Below are 20,376 nucleotides of genomic sequence, written 5' to 3' on the forward strand. Positions count from 1 at the left end.
ATACAGAGGCAGACTTGGGTGCACATTTGGGTCTAGAAGAAAGGAAAAGTGTGTCGCAGTGCAACTTATGCTTAGAATCTAAATCTACTTACTGTACAGACTGCATACAAAAATCAACCCTTGCACCCACAAGATGCCCCCTAATTACTGTTCACTTCACTCGGGGAAATCAGGCACACACAAACATCAAGGGAAAATAAATCTCAAACTCTTCCATTATATTTGTTTGCCCAGTGTCGATAGTCAATGTAAAGTAAAAATGTAAAGTGCACACAAAAAAAAAAAAAAATATATTCTTTAGGGAAGGGAAGGGGAATATCAATAAACCAGTTTAGGAGCAGGAAGAAAAAAAAAAAAAAAAAAAAAATTGTGTGTTTCTATGTATGGATAATTATGTTTTGTGCAGAGTAATGTATTGTATTGGAATATTTGTGTTGTTTATATGTTTAACAATAAAATAAAAATTTAACTGTAAAAAAAAAAAATGTAAAGTGTTTTATCAGCATTGGTTGTCAGTGGGAAGAAAAATCGGCAGTGGTCATTTGGAGGAAAAATTGTCAGCTTCGGTTGGTGGTTAAGAGAAAAAGTGTCCTGGTGTTGGTGGTCGGTGGAAGGACATTGCTGTTATAGAGTCAGTGGAAGGAAATATGAGCAAAAATGATCAGAAGTATTGTCGGCGGAAGGAAAAATGCCCCAGTATCATTGGTGTGGTAGAAAAAGCATCAATAGTTAGTAGGAAAAAAATACTCAGGTGTTAGTGGTCATTGGAAGACAAAATGCCCTGTGATTGTGTCAGAAAAGAAAAAAAAGGCCCAGTGTTGATGGTTAGTGGAAGGAAAAATGCCCAAGATGTCAGTGGGAAGAAGGGTGTGTCCAATCATTGATGTCAGGAGGAGAAATGCTGCCCATGGATGGTGTCGGTAGTGGAAATGGTGCCCTATTGCGGTCAGTGGGAGGAACATAGTCACATTGTTGCATCAGTGAGAGGAAAAGTACCTAATGGTGTTAGTGGGAGAACACCGCCTTTCGTTGGCTTAAGAAGGGAACACACTCCTTTTGGTGTTTAGTAGTTACTGGATCAGAGATGTCCTTGACTTCTGGGTTCAATCTGTCATTTCCAGGGGCTACAAAATATAATTTTTACCACTGCTGCACTTTGATTCCTATCTTGCAAGCTGCGCCTCAAAAAAACGGAAAATTTGTGGACTGCCCTGAGTCAATTTCAGACACAAAGTGTGGTAAATCCCAGTTTCTCTAAAGGAAAGATTTAAAGCGTTTTACTATTCACAGCTCCAAAACCAAATGGGGGCATTCACCCCATCCTGGACCTAAAATCCCTAAATGGTATTTGCATATAACCAAATTTCATATGGTGCCTGCAAAATCTGTCATTGCTTTTCTCAGAGCAAGGGAATTTCTGGCATCAGCGGATTGTCAAGATGACCTCTACATTTCCATGTTTCCCACACACCAACAATTTATATGCATTGCTGTGGGAGACCAACGCTTTCAATTTATTTCCCTGCCATTTGGGCTGTTCTCTACAGAGTCCTTACAAAGGCACTTGCTAGCCCTGCTCAGATCTCAGGATACCCAGGACATGGAATAACTGAAGGACTTTCTGCTCAGAGACATCTCATCCATGGTTCTGTCTTCCAACGTCCAAAAGACTGTCCAGTTCCTTCAAACTTTTGGATGGCTGATCAACTTTAAGAAGTTTGCCCTCCAGCCTTCAAATGGCCTGGAGTATTTGGGGCTGATCTTGGACACAGGCTAGGCAATAATTTTACTTCCTCGGGAAAAGATCAACCAGACAACCCTTGATTTGCTTCTGCATGAGGGTTCTGGGCCTAATAGTGGCCCCCTTCAAGGATGTATCTTTTTCTCCATTCCACTCAAGCCCTTTGCATCTCAACGTCCTCACCATATGGGACAGACCGATACCATCTCTGGATCACCCACTACTACTGTCAGCTAGGCATAACTTCCACTGGCATGGTGGATTTCCAGTTCAGCTCTAGAAAGCAGGAAATCACTCCTTCCCCATCCCTGGAGGGTGGTGATGATGGACACAAGTGTGAGAGTCTACAATTCCCCGACTGTCCAGGGAACCTCGCCTTCACATGAGCCAAAGCCCCCCCCCCATCAACATTCTGGAACTGAGAGCCAAAAAACTGACTTTACTACATGGTCACTAGTAAGGGTACAGTAAGAAAATGCCAAGGCTGTAGCCTACATAAACTATCAAGGGGTGCCAGAAGTCAGCCAGTCGTGAACAAAACAAGCCTGATTCCTGAGTGGAGAGCCATGTTCCAGATCTCTCCATTAAATACATTTTGACCTGCAGACTTGCATACAGATTTAATGAGGGTAGCAGGCTAGACAATGGCACCTGACTGCCATTAGGTATCGCTATGAAATCCTTGGACCCGTTGTCAGACCCTACGCTGGTGCAGAGGGTCCTGGGTTCCTCCTGTTGCACGAAAATGCCCAGCCTCATGGGGCGAGCGTATGCAGCCAGTTTCTGGAGGATGAAAGAATTGATACCAATGAATGGCCCCCACGCACACCTGTCCTAAATCCAATAGAACACCTCTGGGACATTGTGTGGGTCCATCCGACGCTGCCAGGTTACACCTCAGTCTGTTCAGGGGCTCAGTGATGCCCTGGTCTGTATCTGGGAAGAAGTACCCCAGGGCACCAACCGTCGTCTCATTAGCAGCATGCCCCAACGTTGTCAGGCATGCATACAAGCTCGTGGAGACCATACAAACTACGGAGTACCATTTTGAGTTGCTGCAATGAAATTTCAGCAAAATGGACTAGCCTGCTGCATCATTTTTTCACTTTGATTTTCAGGGTGTCACTGAATGCAGCCCTCTGTAGGTTGATAATTTTTATTTCTATTAAACGATGTGGCATCCTTTTGTTCCTAACACATTACCCAGACCATATCAGTATAGATATCCAGCATGAGATTTTCCCTATTAATTGTAAAGTCTTCTTTTTTTTTTAAAGTAAACATTTTATACTTGCCTCCTCTGTGCAGTACGTTTTGCATTGAGCAGCCTGGATCCTCCTCATCTCGGGTCCCTCATTCCTGCTCCTGGCCCCTCCCCTCCTATCGAGTGCTCCCGCAGCAAGCAGCTTGCGATGGGGGCACACGAGCCAGGCTTTAACTCCGTGTGTCCATTCAGACATGGAGCTGCCGTTCAGCCCTGCCACTCTCTTTGCTGATTAGCTCACTGACTTTGACAGCCACGGGAGGCAATGGTGCCGTGGCTGTATCTCTGCCAATCAAGAGGGAGAGTCCCAGGACCGCTGAGGAACTCGTGAACATCGCTGGACAGAGAGGGGGCACAGGTAAGTATTAGGGGTGCTGGGGGGGGGGGGGGCTGCTACACACAGAAGACTTTTTATCCTAATGCATAGAATGCATTAAGATAAAAAACCTTCCTGACTTTGAAAACACATCAAATCTTAAAGGAGTTGTAAAGTGTTCCTTTAATTTTTTTAGAGCAGTGTATTTTTAGTGGCAAAAATAGCTATTGCAATGCCTTGGAAGAGCCCTGTAGTTGACTTGGCTCATCATTCTTTTGCTAGAAAATTACTTGGAACCCCCACATGTTATATTTTTAACAGACACCCTAGGGAATAAAATGGCTGTTGACGCAACTTTTCACCTCGTACAATATTTGCGCAGCAATTTTTCAAGCTTTTTCTTGGGGGGAAAAAAAAAACTTTCATGCATTAAAAAAAAAAAAAAAAAAGTTAAGTTGGCCAGATTTTTTTCTTTTTTCCATAATGTGAACGACGATGTTATGCTGAGTAAATAGATACCTAACATGTCACACTTTAAAATTGCACAATCGTGGAATGGTGCCAAACTTCGGTACTTTAAAAATCCATATAGACGACGCTTTAAACATTTTTACAGTTTACCTGTTTAAAGTTAGAGGAGGTCTAGCACTAGAAATATTGCTCTCACTCTAACGTTCGGGGCGATACACCGTTTACATATGTGGGCACGACCTACATATGTGTTTGCTTCTGCGAGTGGGGACGGGGGCATTCTAAATGTGTTTTTTTTTTTTAATTGTTTATTTTACTTTTGTTGAACCCTACAGGTAGGTGCTAGGTAAATGTATAGTGGGCCTTGTCTGCCTAACAGCAGGGCTGTGATTTATTTAGTTAGGGTGTCAGGGCTTCCAGATGTGCCTGCTTAGGGGAGAAGTGTCCCCACTGGCTCCTGTGAGAGACTTCTCATAGGGCAGTGTGTGTGATCCAGCACTTCTATCAAGCTACAGTGTGTTCTCAGTGTTAGTGAGTGTTGACTGGCGTCAAGGAAGTGCCAACGGGCATTTTTCCAGGATTAAGTCCCAAGTGTAATTAGTTAAGCCTAAAGGAGTATCCCACTCATTCCCTTCTCCCATCCCCCTTTTCTACAATAAAAACCACAAAACCAAGATGCCGGAGTCATCCATGTCTCAGTTCTCACACCCAGGGCCGAATCTCGCATGATAACAATAACCGGTAACAATGGCAGACCCACATCAGGCCACAGGCCTGGAAAACCTGCTACACTTTTATTTTTCTATTTTCACACTTTACTTTTTTTTTTAATCCCTTTTATTTCTATTACAAGGAATGTAAACATCCCTTGTAATAGAAATAGGATAGACAGGTCCTCTTTACAGTGAGATCTGGTGTCAATAAATCCCCAGATCTCACCTCTAGGCTGGAAAGCCTGAGATAAAAAAAAAAAAAAAAAAAGCAATCTCGGCTTTCCAGCCTAGGCAACGGCAGTGATTGTAACTGCAGAGGCCGGACAGGACATCATAACATCGTGACCTGCCCCTGGAAGGTCATAGAGACTGCTGAGGACCATCTGCCCACGGTATTCTCTATGGTAAACTTCTGGCGCCAGTGGATACTTTTTTCAGTTTACCGATCGCATGGGCAAACCGGTAGAAGCACCAGAGGGCGGCAGGAGCGGGGAGAATGTCCCCCTATCGCCGCCTGTAAAAATATTCAAGCGGCTGAACTGCCACTATGATTGTTCTTACGGTGCAGGGAATTGCCTGCTATAAAGGAAGATCTCTGAATGATGCTTGTAGCTGCAGGCATGATTCAGATATCCCCACTCAGTCTGCGACGTCATATGATGTTGTGTGGGTGAAGTGGTTAATGAAAAAATTGTGAGTGTCCTGTGGGATAAACAAACACTTCTTCATAAGGTATGGAAGCCCTGGCTTACTTATTTACAAGCATCGGATGTCTAATGGCAATTGGATACAGTATGTGATTGGTCAGGAGCTTCTGGTTGGATGGGATTCTTTCCTTTTTCTCTTTCATCTCTCTTTTCTCCTCCTTTCCTTGGTTCTCCTTTTCTCTTTCTTTTTATTTACCAACAATGCTGCATATTGAATGGTTTTATGTTTACACATTTTTGATGAATAAATATCCTCACATTTTAAGTATCTGTTCCAGTTCACCTAACAATATCCCAGAATGTGTTGGATGTAAACAATGACATTGTAGTTGGTTCTCTATTTTTGTAACGCTATGATATTTTTCTGTTGAAATCCAATACAAATGATTGAAACTCTCTCCTGAAGTTCAGTGAGGATCTCTGAATGATCCAATGTTGACCTAAATGACTAATGATGATAAATAGAATCCACCTGTGTGTAATCAAGTCTCCGTATAAATGCACCTGCACTGTGATAGTCTCAGAGGTCCGTTTAAAGTGCAGAGAGCATCATGAAGAACAAGGAACACACCAGGCAGGTCTGAGATACTGTTGTGGAGAAGTTTAAAGCCGGATTTGGGTACAAAAAGATTTCCCAAGCTTTAAACATCCCAAGGAGCACTGTGCAAGCGATAATATTGAAATGGAAGGAGTATCAGACCACTGCAAATCTACGAAGACCTGGCCGTCCCTCTAAACTTTCAGCTCATACAAGAAGACTGATCAGAGATGCAGCCAAGAGGACCATGATCACTCTGGATGAACTGCAGAGATCTACAGCTGAGGTGGGAGACTCTGTCCATAGGACAACAATCAGTCGTATACTGCACAAATCTGGCCTTTATGGAAGAGTGGCAAGAAGGAAGCCATTTCTTAAAGATATCCATAAAAAGTGTCCTTTAAAGTTTGCCACAAGCCACCTGGGAGACACACCAAACATGTGGAAGAAGGTGCTCTGGTCAGATGAAACCAAAATCGAACTTTTTGGCAACAATGCAAAACGTTATGTTTGGCGTAAAAGCAACACAGCTCATCGCCCTGAACACACCATCCCCACTGTCAAACATGGTGGTGGCAGCATCATGGTTTGGGCCTGCTTTTCTTCAGAAGGGACAGGGAAGATGGTTAAAATTGATGGGAAGATGGATGGAGCCAAATACAGGACCATTCTGGAAGAAAACCTGATGGAGTCTGCAAAAGACCTGAGACTGGGACGGAGATTTGTCTTCCAACAAGACAATGATCCAAAACATAAAAGCAAAATCTACAATGCAATGGTTCACAAATAAACATATCCAGGTGTTAGAATGGCCAAGTCAAAGTCCAGACCTGAATCCAATCGAGAATCTGTGGAAAGAACTGAAAACTGCTGTTCACAAATGCTCTCCATCCAACCTCCCTGAGCTTGAGCTGTTTTGCAAGGAGGAATGGGCAAAAATTTCAGTCTCTCAATGTGCAAAACTGATAGAGACATACCCCAAGTGACTTACAGCTGTAATCGCAGCAAAAGGTGGCGCTACAAAGTATTAACTTAAGGGGGCTGAATAATTTTGCACGCCCAATTTTTCAGTTTTTTATTTGTTAAAAAAGTTTGAAATATCCAATAAATTTCGTTCCACTTCATGATTGTGTCCCACTTGTTGTTGATTCTTCACAAAAAATTACAGTTTTATATCTTTATGTTTGAAGCCTGAAATGTGGTAAAAGGTCGAAAAGTTCAAGGGGGCCGAATACTTTCGCAAGGCACTGTATGTACTATTAACATTTGCTTATGCTGTATAAAGCTCATACTATTTTCATATGTGTGTGCATCTTTATAATTATGGCAAATTGTATGCTGGTTGCAGTAGTTCCATCTGCTCCAAATTTCTTTCCCAGGAAGGTCACCCCTCTACTCACATAGGCCTTGTCCTGGGTGGAGGCACTGCCAACCTTTTATCAAAACCATTTTTCCACTAAATGAAGGTTTTGTTATTTACCTACAGGTTTAGCATAATATCTATTTCTTATCTCTCCCCTCCCGCCCTCAAAAGAAGGCTACACCTGTTAAGGCACACTCTACCAGATCTGTTAGATGATTAAAGTGGAAAAACCCACGAAGCCCTGTTTCTCAGATTAGCAAGGCTGTCCACCTGGGTTTCAGTTATGGCAAAGTGTCTCTCCAGGCGCAATTGAAAAAAAAAAAAAAAAAGTATTTTGGAATGTTTCTACAATATATTCACAGTCAAACTATGCTTATTGTTATCAGCATAAATAATCCAAATACAATAATGTCCATGACTTACACCCTCTTAGGGGGATTGTACCATCATCTTTGTTATTTAGATAGATGTACGGTATGTTAAAGAATTTTTTAGTGTTGGTACTTTGATATACATTTCATAAAATCAATAATTGATTGCTTTTCTTGACTAAAATATATCCATAAAAACACCAATACATTGCTAGGCTGGTAATATCAATCACAAAGAATATCCTACATACACCTAACCATATATTCCTTATGTTCATGACATTTTAAAGCTGAATTTGTTTTTACCAGCATCATTTAGGGCTCTTTCACACAGTATGTCCGACAGACGGACTCCGTTTATCTCAGCGGGGATCGATCTGCCGATCCCCCGCTGAGCAGGAGAATGACAGCTGTTCTCCGCACTGACGGAGACACAGCTGTCAGAGCCCCATACATCTCTATGGGGGGAATCGGATGGGAACGGACCGTCGGTCCGTTCTCATCCGATCCGCTGGATGGAAAATAGGGTTTCCATCCGTCCAGATTTGACGGATCGGATGTCAGCGGACATGTCTCTGCTGACATCCGATGCCCCATAGGGATGCATGGGGGGACCGTTCAGATCTGCCAAAATAACTGACAGGCGGATCTGAACGGTCCACCTGTGTGAAAGGGGCCTTAATGTTAACTGGTGATCGTGCCTTGCCATTGATTACAACCTTGTTCCCAGGTGCCAGACTGATAACACTATTCAGCCTCTATTCCAAGGGTCTCCTAACTTTCTAAGCAGTTTACTGTCCTTTAGACTTTCGGGGGGGGGGGGCTGGACTGTGGCCAGTTGGGTTAGAAAATGCCCCAGTGTTAGTGGGAGTAAACAATGCCTCGGGCTTGGTGGTCAGTGTTAGTTAAAAATAATTATATAGCACCTGTGGGCGTTGGTGTTAAGGGAAGGAATAGTGCCCTATCATTGGTGTCAGTGGTGGTAATTATGCCCCATTGTTGGTGTCTGTGGGGGGAATAATACCCCAGTGTTAGGTGTCAGTGGAAGAAATGGTGCCTCATTGTTGGTGTCAACGTGAGGAATAGTGCCTTGTACCAGTGGTCGCCTGCCATACAGAAGCTATGGACCCGTTCTAATAGGAGCGACACAAGTCGCTCCGACTTAGAAAAAGGGTCCGGAGCTTCTTTGGGGCGACCCGGAGCGACCGTCATAGACTTCAATGTTATGAAGTCCGTGCCGGCCGCTCCGAGGTCGCGGCGCGCTACTCGCACCGTGACCTCGGAGGTCGCCCCGGGAAGTCGGATCACCCCAGTGTGAACGGGGCATAAAGGTGCGAAGTCCAAAAAAGTCTGTGATGTGTCAAAGCACTTTCAAAGTGACTCCAGGTGAAAACAATTTACGGCAACTCAATGTGCAGTAGATCCCACCACCATAGATGGACTGGCCCCTTACCAGAGCAAAAGAATATAAGGGCGTGTGTGTGTTAGAGTCCAGATGGAAAATAACATGCCCAGGTGAGGATAGGGTATTGATGGAAAATTCCCCTCTTCAACAGAAGTGACTAAGCCTCTTACCAGATGACCAATAGTATAGGGCTGATATGTAAGCTCTAAATGGGGAAGCAAGAAAATACTGCGCTAACTAATGAAGTGAAAAAGCAGCTAGCACCAATCACTAGACAAAAAAGTGACCAATAATACAAAAACGGAAAAAAATGTGCAGCGCTAATAAATATGTATAAACAAATAATACATAAAAGTCCAATCAAAGATTAGCAAAAAAAGTCCATCAAAAAACCCCAAGTGAATAATGTGATGAGGTAAGTCCAACAAAGGATAACGTGATCTTAATGTGCAGCAAATCCCAACACCAATAAAGGTAAGTGGATTGCGCTCACCAGATGGATGGGACCCAGATACCATATAGCATATGGGTCATACAGGCTTATGGGAATATTTGTAGGATGTCCCAGCTGGATGTACCGACCTCCATGAATTCCATATGGATCAGCAACGATTATGGACACACCAGATCTCAACTCCAACACGGATATAGATAAAAAACCAAAGGGGGACAGACATAGTGTAATACTCCTCTGCTGCCACTTCCAGCAATGTCTCCTCTCTATGTCATGAAGTAAGGGGCTGGGGCACACCAGGACAACGGCGATCAATTAAGCTAAATGGATATACCTTGGCATAAAGAGATTATGAATACTAGGTAAACAGATAATTATTTGGATATTGTATAATTTTTTTATTTTATATTGTTTTGTCCCTTTGTTGAAAGGACGTTTGGAATGTTCGTTTTTATGCACTTATTGAAAAAAAAAATAATAATGGACCTCGCGATGTATCATGTAAAGAAAAGACCGACCAATAGTGCAGTACCTTCCAATAGGTTTAATAAAATAAAAGGATGCACTTACACATAGCGTCTTTACAAGAAACGAGGAATGGAACCGAGAGATGGAAGGCCATGGCCGCCTGCAGCGCGGTCCGTGGTGATGAGTAGTGACGATGCGGCGCTCCTCTCTGATGCGTTTCCTCCTAATACGGACGTCAACGGAGATAGGACTATATGACGTTACAGTGCTGCTAAGTGTATTATTGTAGTAATGCTGCAACAGTCCATTACAGCACACTCAGTGGCCACATTGTTCTGGATTAGAAGTAGTTTGTTTGGGCCCGCTTGGTCTGGAAACTTTCTAAAGCGACATTAAACAATCTACATTAAGTTTCCTATCTCAGTAGCTGCTGTAACCATTCCAGGATTGTAAAACTACCAGGCGGACTATCAGTCATCAGCGTTTGGATCCGGGAGAATGCATTTAATTTTCTGTAATGCATTTTAACTTCTCTAGCATCCCAGATTAAGAATAAATTAGATCTTGCGTGTGGCGCAAGTTATTGTCTGTTTTTTTATACTGTTGCATGTAGATTTTGTATAAGAAAAAAAGTGTCATAGAGTTGTTCTGTGTCTTTGATATGAGTTTCTGTAGGTACAGTATGCAAGAGTTTGACCAGAGGCGATCATGAGAGGCAATCCACAGCCTGCAAAAAAAACAGGAAAACTTTAAAGAAAGAATGCTATAAAATTGCTAAATATTTGATATACAGATATTAACAGGGTACTAAAGGACACCAATATAGATTTGAAATGTAACATTTGTGCATATGGCTTGGAAACTGATAAAAACAAAGTATAACAGTTTATATCTTCAAACATACATACCATAAGGCAGAAAATTACTCCTGCTAGTAACATGGTTTCCATCGCTCCAATTGGAACATTAATAGTTTAATCTAACATGTCTCTTTTTATGCAGCAAAACTCATGAGTTGTGTTGCAAAAAATTGAATATGCAGTTTTATTGTTAACGGAAATGTAAAACTACACTATATTACTAAAAGTGTTGGCACATGAACTTTAATTGCATCCCAGTCTTAAGCCTCGTACACACGCAACGATTGTTGGCCATGAATTTTCGGCCAACATCCGATCGGCCGATTGTCGGCTTGTTCGTATGATGCTTCCGACAACCGACTCCGACTTTTCGGCCGAAAAAAATCTGATGTGCAGGCTATAAAATTTTTGTTGGCCGTCAACACAACGGCCGATTTTCTGTCAGTCAGTACAGATTTCGGCAGACAGAAATCTGATGAGCAAGACTGGGCATGCTCAGAGAAGAAAAAACACACGGAAAGTAAACCAGAACATGACATCATTCTGAAGTTGGTTTTTGTTGGCCGATAAAATTCGTGTGCAGTCTAGAGCACATTTCAACCAACACAACAACACTGGACAAAAGACGGCCGATCAGTCGGCCAACAATCGTTGCGTGTGTACGAGGCTTTAGTCCATAGGGTTCAATATTGAGTTGGCCCACCCTTTGCAGCTATAACAGCTTCAACTCTTCTGGGAAGGCTGTCCACAAGGTTTAGGAGTGTGTCTATGGGAATGTTTGACTATTCTTCCAGAAGCACATTTATGAGCTCAGGCACTGATGTGGACGAGAAGGCCTGGCTCGCAATCTCTGCTCTAATTCATCCCAAAAGGTGTTCTATCGGTCATTACTCTGTGCAGACCAGTCAAGTTCCCCCACCCCAAACTTGCTCATCCATGTCTTTATGGACCTTGCTTTGTGCACTTGTGCGCAGTCATGTTGGAACAGGAAGGGGCCATCCCCAAACTGTTCCCACAAAGTTGGAAGCATGAAATTATCCAAAATGTCTTGGTATGCTGACGCCTTAAGAGTTCCCTTCACTGGAACTGGGGGGGCCAGCCCCAACCCCTAAAAAACAATCCCACACCATAATCCCCCCTCCACCAAATGATTTAGACCAGTGCACAAAGCAAGGTCCATAAAGACATGGATGAGCGAGTTTAGAGTGGAGGAATGTGACTGGCCTGCACAGATTCCTGACCACCGAATAGAACAACTTTGCAATGAATTTAAGCGGAGACTGTGAGCCAGGCCTTCTCCACCACATCAGTGCCAGACCTCACAAATGCGCTTCTGGAAGAATGGTCAAACATTCCCATAGACACACTCCTAAACCTTGTGTAAAGTCTTCCCAGAGGAGTGGAAGCTGTTGTAGCTGCAAAGGGTGGGCCAACTCAATATTGAACCCTAAGACTAAAGGCCCGTACACACGTACCAATTGTCGGCCGTAAATATTTGGCTAACGTCCGATCGGCCGATTGCCGGCTTGTTAGTATGATGCTTCCGACAACCGACTGCGACTTTTCGGTTGAACAAAATCTGCTGTGCAGGCTTTAAAATTTTTGTAGGCCAACAAAGAATGGCCAATTGTTCGTCAGTCAGTACAGAATTCGGCCGATAAAAAGCAGATGAGCAAGACTGGGCATGCTCAGAGAAGAAAAAACACACGGAAAGTTAACCATCACATGACATCACTTCTGCAGTCGGCTGTTGTTACCCGACAAAATTCGTGTGCGGTCTTTATCACTTTTCAACCTACAAAACAGCACCGGACAAAAGACGGCCGATCGTTCGGCCGACAATCGGTACGTGTGTACGGGGCTTTAGGCTGGGATGCCATTAAAGTTCATGTGCGTGTAAAGGCAGGTGTCCCAATACTTTTGGTAATATAGTGTATATGGGCTCATTTACACCTAGGCATGTGTGGTACTATGCACACTGCAATGCACAGTAAACACTATGAATCCAGCCTAAAACAAGGGCCTTCCATAGTCAGGACTCACAAAGGCGTAAAACCCTACTCCAGTTGTACTTTTATAGTCTATATAGAGTTCGAAGGGGTTAGAACTGCTGCAAGTTTTTTATTCATATCTGTTCCATTCTAGTAACTTTGATACCCCTTTCTCTTATTTTTTTATTGGTGTTACAGTTATAAAAAAAAAAATGATAAAAACAAATTTTGCTCAGGTTTACTACCAAAGATGTGTCTCACACATCATTGGACGCTCAGGACTGGAAAAGAAAGTACTCCAGCTGGAACACCTTTTTCGATAACTTTCTAAGATGGGAATTCCATTTACTTCAGAGAGATTTTCTCTCTTTGCCTGTGGCATCTTCGGGACAAGACATGCATGGAAATCTCTCCAGCAGAACAAAGAGTGCAGAAAATTTAGTTAAGGGTTAAAACTCCTTTCAGTTTCTAAAAACTTTCTTTAAATTTTAGATATAGTTACGAAACTGGCAGTGGCAGAGATGGATGAGATATTTCAAGTATATATTTTCCCTACAGAAGGATCAAAGTGTTCTGTCCCTTACTCTTAGCTCCATCAGAGTTCTCATGTAAAAGACCACTCTGAAAAAAACCTAAGCCTTTTTCAAGAGGGCTTTGTTCTGTCCCAGCTTCCTGAACTGTGGGAGAAGGAGAATAACAAAAAAGGAATGGATTTCTTCACAGCCTTAAATGTGTTCTTGATATTAAACTGAAAGGCTGATATCAAGTCTTCAAGCAAAGATGAGCCTTCCTCGGACATTTCGCAACTTCAAGTAAAAAGGGCTATCTACTGTTTTGCTGCATATTCTATAGCCTTTATAATCTGTTTTATGTTCAGTCTCACGGACCGTCTCCTTTCCATCCTGCAACATTAAAAATACAGCTATCTATTATGTACTTGGACATAATATTAAACAGAATATGGGACATGACCTAAAACTAGAAGGAAGATTGTTCCAGAGTGATATTACAAAGTATTATTTTAGCAAAAGTGTAGGGGATGCTTGCAACCTCCTTCCAGCTGACAATGCAAGGCAATTAACAGTAGGTGAATTTAAAGTGGTTTTGAAGTCAAAAAGGTTTTTTACCCTAATGTAACATTCCAGTTGCTGTTCCTTCCCCTATCTCCCTAAATATTTACCTGAGTCCTGTATTGATCCAGAGCTGTGCCAGTCTGCAGTTTTTTCTCTCCCCTCTGCTCTCACAAACTGGACTGAGAACAGTGTAAACTATTGCCTCCTGCTGCTGTCAGTAAAGAGGAAGTAAACCCTAACAAAAAAACCTGTAAAGACAAAGGCATAATGAGTTAGCATGCATCGCATACTAGCTCATTATGAAATACTTACCTTAAAACAAATCCCTCGCAATGCCGCCCACTCAGCGACAGGGTGGCCAACATGTCTGGCTGCTCTGCTTCCTTGTTCGCGTCCTCCGGCCATCTGATTGCATGCGCACGGGAGCTGCCGTTCGGCACAGGTGCTCATTCCTTCAGAGTGCATGTGCCGATGAAATCATCGGCTGCATGCACTGTAAACATCTCCTAAACAGTGCATGTTTAGGAGATATTTATAGCACCTATAGGTAAGCCTTAATATAGGCTTACCTATAGGTAAATGTCACCAAAGTGGGTTTACAACCACTTTAAAGTCAATAAGGGAAAAGTTTAAATTAAAAAAGTTGTCTGGTGTGACCAATGACACACCTCCATCCCCATAAATACATACAACAAAACAAAATTTCGCCCTGGGACTTCAAATGAGGTGAACATAAGAGGCCAGTGAATATAAATGAAGTAAACATGGCTTCTAAAATTTTTTAAAGGTAAAAAACAATCATCATACAAAAAATGCATGGACATAAATGCTAAGCCAATTTGATAAAAACATGGTACATAGATGCTTGAAACATTTTTACAATGTTGAATACAGGATAATAGGCATCTTTAAAACTCAACACGTTTCACGAGCTACTGCTCGCTTCTTCAGGAGTGGATGCGTATACAATGTGTCTATAGGATAAAATATCAGTTTAAGAATATATATCATGATAGTAGATATCGTCTATCAAATAACAGGGGACCCTGGTAAGGGGACCCATACTTACAAATCAGCTAGGCTAAAGCCCCAAAATCTGATTTCCCAGGAGGTGGAGGCGAAGCACGTCTAGCCCAGAAGCTGAAGGGGCAGAACTGGCATAGACCCACCAGGGAACAAGTGAAGGGTGAGCATAACGTGGATAATAAGGGTGTGTCCCTCAATGTCCATCATCATAAGTAATGGTTGTAACACAAATGTATATACGTCTAAGCAGACTAAATAAAAGGGCTGAGATTGTGAGAAGGTGTGTTTGAATCTAAATACAGTAATGTACAACCTAGTCTAGCAGTGACCTAAACGTGGAGACAGAACGGGATAGTGGGAAGTGCAACCAAGAAGTGCAAGATATTAAAAATGTCTATGAAAACAATACTATTAGGAAAAAGCTGACGGAAAGGACTGATATGGGTGAAAAAGGAGGAAATGGAAAGGAAACGCCACAGACAAAAAGTGTATACTCAAAAATAAATGGGTGTTGAAGTATAAACGTGTATACCCAAACAAAAAAGTTTAGTGTAGGTGGTTCCAATAGAAATGTGTCCTCCGTGTGGTTAGGGAGCCGTGGAAGAAAAGAATCCCCATCGTACTGACCCTCCTATTTGTACCCCTAGGCAGGCGTGACCGGTTCCACCCCTAACGCCATGTATCACCATCGTGATACATATTCTTACACTGATATTTTATCTTGTAGACACATTGTATACGCATCCACTCCTGATGGGATTTAAAGATGCCTGTGTATTCTCCTGTATTTAAAAATGTAAAAAATGTTTAAAGCATCTATGTACCATGTATTTATCAAATCGGTTTGGCATTTATGTCCATACATTTCTTGTATGATGATTGTTATTGTCCTTTAATAAATTTAGAAACTATGTTTACTCCATTTATATCTACTGGCCTCATGTGTTCACCTCATTTAAAGTCCCAGGGTGAAATTTTGTTTTGTTGTAAAAAAAAGTATTATAAAGGAGGAGTGGGGGGTGGGGCTGAGACAAGCTGTGTGTGTCTAGGGACACACACAGTGCAGCTCAGGAATTAGCCTGCATGTTCGCTCCCCATAGGAATCGGCTTCCTATGGTGGTGTATAAGGAGGAGAGGAGCAAAGAGCGTTGGTAGGGGACCCCAAAAGAGGAGGTTCAGAGCCCCTCTGTGCAATACCCTTGCACAGAGCAAGTGAGTATAACATGATTTTGATTTTAGTTTAAAAAAAAACTCTACAACATATGTCTATGCTTAGATAAATATGTTTTTAAAAATGCAGACTTGATAGATCATCTGGTATTTCTCTGCTGTGAATCTGAAAATGTCATACTTAAATATAAAAGACTAGCTCATGTATGTAGTATTCTATGTTTCTAAAAGTAAGTTTTGCCCTAGGCCCCATTCCCACCTGAGCGTTTTGGAGCTTGATGCTCCAAAACGCTCAGGGAGAAAAAAAATCATTCCTCCTGAGGATGTCTTTATGACGAAACACGTGTTGTGGTAGATCTACAGAAGGTGATATCATTCTGCTCCGTTGGAGACACTCAGAAGTGGTGAGATACCCAAGCAGACCATGCTTGCACTGAGGCATAGTGGAGCCGGCCCGAAGCGATAACAAACGGTTAAACCCAGGTGCAGGGCAGAATGCACAAAATAATGTGAGCACATTAACTGATGGCTTTTATGTTGCTGTCGTAATTTCTTCCCTTCTTTCATTCTATGATATTTCTGGTGATGCTGTGAGAAAGGGGAGGTGTTTTCCTGGATGTCTTAACCCCTTGGGGGACAGAGGGCATATAGACTTATTCCCAAGCAATAGGTCAAGGTTATCTGGTGAGTTTTCCAGTGTGGTGGTGTTACATGGTGGTGGAGCAAGGCATAGGAAAATCATTAAAATATTACTAAGCCCAGGACCCTGCAGTCACTATATCTGGTCTTCCACAGTACACAGAACATGGAAATGCAATACTAAATATAAACTGCTAAATACCTTTTATCATCAGCAGTTAGAGCAGTCTTGTCACTTCTATCAGAAAAGAAAAAAAACTCTCTAGCAATACACCCCAAACTGAGCATGTGCAGCTTGTCCCCTACCCTCTTTTCTATCAGGAGATGGTTTTAGGGACAGTGGAAGAAGGGGAAGAACAGAGAAGACAGGACCAAACAGCCTTTTTTCCATAATGCAGAGGATTAAACCCATAGGCTCTACAGTGAGTATAGCAAGCATGCTTTACTGCATATACATACAGACTGATTTTACTGTTGTGGGTTTAGTAACACTTTAAAGTGGAGTTCCACCTAAAACCAAAAAAAATACATAAAAATACCCCCGGGACAGTCAGGGCTAGTGCATTCCACAATGGATAGCCTCTGAACTGTCTCAGGTTGCACTTACCTGCAAGAAGAAATACTTACCTTGAAAATGTCTTGTCCAGCGCTGCCATCTCAGGTGTGGGCAGCTTGAAGCCAGCGCGATCCTCTTCTGCGTCCTCTTCCGTCTTCTTCGGTCCCACAATGCACTGCACCGGTCCCGCCGTCACTTCCGGGGCTGCAGCGTCATCCCTGCACAGCTTCTGGGCATGCCCAGAAGCTGTTTAGCAAGGTATGACGGCGCCTGCACCGGAACTGACGTCGGGGCCGGTCATTGCATGCCAGGAAGTGACGACGCGCCGTGGCCGCCGAGGGGAGGAAGTAAGGTAAGTATATTATCTTCTAAACAAGGTAAGTAAAAAAAAAAAATTGTGATTATCCATTTGTTTTTTGTTTTTCAGGTGACCCGGGCATGAAGATGGACGTAACTTGCATTTTAGGGGGGAACTCCGCTTTAATAGAAGAAACTGCTCAGGAGAGCAATTTACATTTGCACATTTTGCATGGAGCACTTTATGCAATAAAAAAAGAGGACATTTGGAATTTGTATCTTTGAATGACCATTTCAATACTTTGATTGTTAGTTATATTGTGTGATGCTCAATACACTTTGTACTTTAACCGCTTGCCGACCGCCGCATGACTATATACTGCGGCGGTCAGCCCCTCACAGGCAGAGTGACGTAGCGGTACGTCACTAGCCTGGGAGGGTCTGGGGAGCGAGCGTGCGCCGCCGGCGGCGCGCTCCCACTCCCGCGCGGTCACGGACCCCCCCGCGCGTGTGACCGGCGGACCCGATGTCCGCCGGCCACTCTGCGATCGGCGGGGGAGAGGGAGAAAGTCAGGCAGCTTGTGTAAACAAGCTGCCTGTCATTCTCCTCGGTGTAAAGACACTGATCACACGGATCTAGTATGTAGATCCATTGATCAGCGTCCTTACAGCTCAAGCCACAGCCAATCACAGTAGAAAGCACGCCCCTAGGGACACACACAGCCCCTCCCTCCCAAATAAAGTTAACCCCTTCACTACCAGTGTATTTTTACAGTAACAGTGCATATGTATAGCACTGATTACTGTAGAAATGTCACTGGTAACCCCAAAAGTGTCAAAAATGTCAGTCAAGGGTCCGATCTGTCCGCCCCAATGTCGCAGTACCGCAAAAAAAATCGCAGATCGCCGCCATTACGCGTTAAAAAAAAAATAACAAAAATGACAGAAATCTTTCCCTTTGTTAGTAAACGCGATAACTTTTGCGCAAACCAATAAAAATACGCTTTTTGCGATTTTTTTTCACCAAACATAGGTAGCATAAAACAAATTGGCCGAAAATGTTAAAAAATTTTGATTTTTACATTTTTTTTGGGGAATTTCATATAAAAAATGTGAAAAATATTGTTATTTTTGCAAAATTTACGCTATTTTTTTGTTTATAGCGCGTGATCAAAAAATCGCACAGGTGATCAAATACCACCAAAAGAAAGCTCTGTTTGTGGGAAAAAAAGGACGCCAAATTCGTTTAGGTACATCGTCGCACGACCACGCAATTGTCCGTTAAAGTCACGCAGTGCCGAATCGCAAAATACCCCCTGGTCGTTTAGCAGCCAAATCCTCCGGGGCTTAAGTGGTTAATTTCATTTTTATAAATTAACTCTATATGATTTAGATTTGTGGAGGCACAATGTAAATTGCCATGCATTATTTATTTAGATAAAGGAGCGCTATATATTGAGAACACTATTAACTTGAACACAAGTTGTGTAGCATACATCAGATACTGTAGGTTTTTGGACAAAGTGCGACTGTTAATGATTTGATTTGCTCATAACATTTATCTCTCAGCAGTGTGAGCTGGATACATTCAGCTTCTATGTGAGTGATATCACTTAATAAAATCATAATAATAAAATCACATAATAAAATCGTTACAAGCCCATTAATTCCTCCACCCTTGCTACTTTGTTTTTTTTCTTATCTGTTGAGTGGATGGTCCCAGATCTTCATTGAGGAACTGCAGGATTCCCTAGCTTAATTGCTGCATCTGTTTTAAAGACTCTTGGACTTCTTTATGTTTATGCATTTTCTGACATGGGCATATAATTAGAGCGCTGTATGAGTTTTATATTCGAAAAAATCCCAAAGGGTATTATCTTCGAGGATCCTGACCGCACTATCAAACTCTTTCTCAATAAATGGTCAATACTGGGCAGAGGCGTAACTAGAACCTTCAGGGCCCCGGTGCAAGAAACCATGAAGGGCCCCCTGGACCCTTGGCGCCCTTTACTCTAGTTGCGGGGCCCTTTATTACAGTCCCGCAGCAGGACCCTTTCACAAGTTCTGCAGTGGGCCCCCTTCCTGCCATCTTGGGGCCTACCCACGGTGGTGGAATGCCAGGGCCCTGTCACAAGTGTGACCTTTGCGATCCTGGAAGTTCACCCACTGGTGTCAGTAGGTTTTTTTTTGGTATTTTAATTGTATTATTTTTATCATTTTATTTAATTTTTTTTACAATGTCACTGACTATGACTCTGTCCATTCAGAAAAGGAAGGAGCTTGTAAATTACATATTTACCGAGCCCTTCCTGGTTCTCTATTGTGAAGGGAGCATTCTGAAGGGGGGGGGGGCAGCACAGAAGGGGGGGGACCAGGGGAGCACACAGGGGCCCAGAGACAGCAGAACACAAGTATACTGGATAGGAGAAGTGGTGGGGGCAGCATACAGAGGAACCAATCTCCTTCATTTTCCTCCTGCAGCTACAGAAGGAAAAAAGGAGGACAGTGATTTCTCTACATGCTGCCCCCGCCGCCCCTCCTATTCAGGTGTACAGGGGAGCCACATGGGCCCCCTTGAGCATGGGGCCCGGTTGCGATTGCAACCCCTGTAGTTACGCCCCTGATACTGGGTCATCAAATTATCAAATGGTATAATTTTCCATGTAATACACCAATATGCTATTTAAATAGTGCTCAGTGATGTGAACAGTCTGAAATTATGTTACATTCTCTGACACCACAACTGTGCTCTTCCTCTTTACCAACAATTTGCACGTTGCACTCACCATAAACTGTTGACCCCTTTAACCATAAGACTGGAAGGATTTGCCTCCTTAATGACCAGGGCCTATTTTGCGTTTCGGCACTGTGTTACTTTAACGGACAATTGCGCGGTCCTGCAACGCTGTACCTAAACGAAATTTACGTCCTTTTTTCCCACTAATAGAGCTTT

The 20,376-nt window shown here is 42.8% G+C and overlaps 1 protein-coding gene across 1 annotated transcript in view; it reads right to left on the bottom strand.

Moving 5' to 3' along the window:
* Window positions 1-10,421: 10,421 nt before the first annotated feature.
* The window catches only part of LOC309546091 (putative transmembrane protein 244), a 58,402-nt gene continuing 48,447 nt past the window's right edge, over window positions 10,422-20,376 (bottom strand). Inside the window, exon 5 of the mRNA XM_082245607.1 lies at window positions 10,422-10,538. Within this exon, the coding sequence (XP_082101733.1) occupies window positions 10,447-10,538 (92 nt within the window). The 3' untranslated portion in view covers window positions 10,422-10,446. The remainder of the gene's footprint in view (window positions 10,539-20,376) is intronic.

Source organism: Pelophylax lessonae (genome assembly GCF_965119305.1).
Source record: "Pelophylax lessonae genome assembly, chromosome: 2".
NCBI lineage: Eukaryota > Metazoa > Chordata > Amphibia > Anura > Ranidae > Pelophylax > Pelophylax lessonae.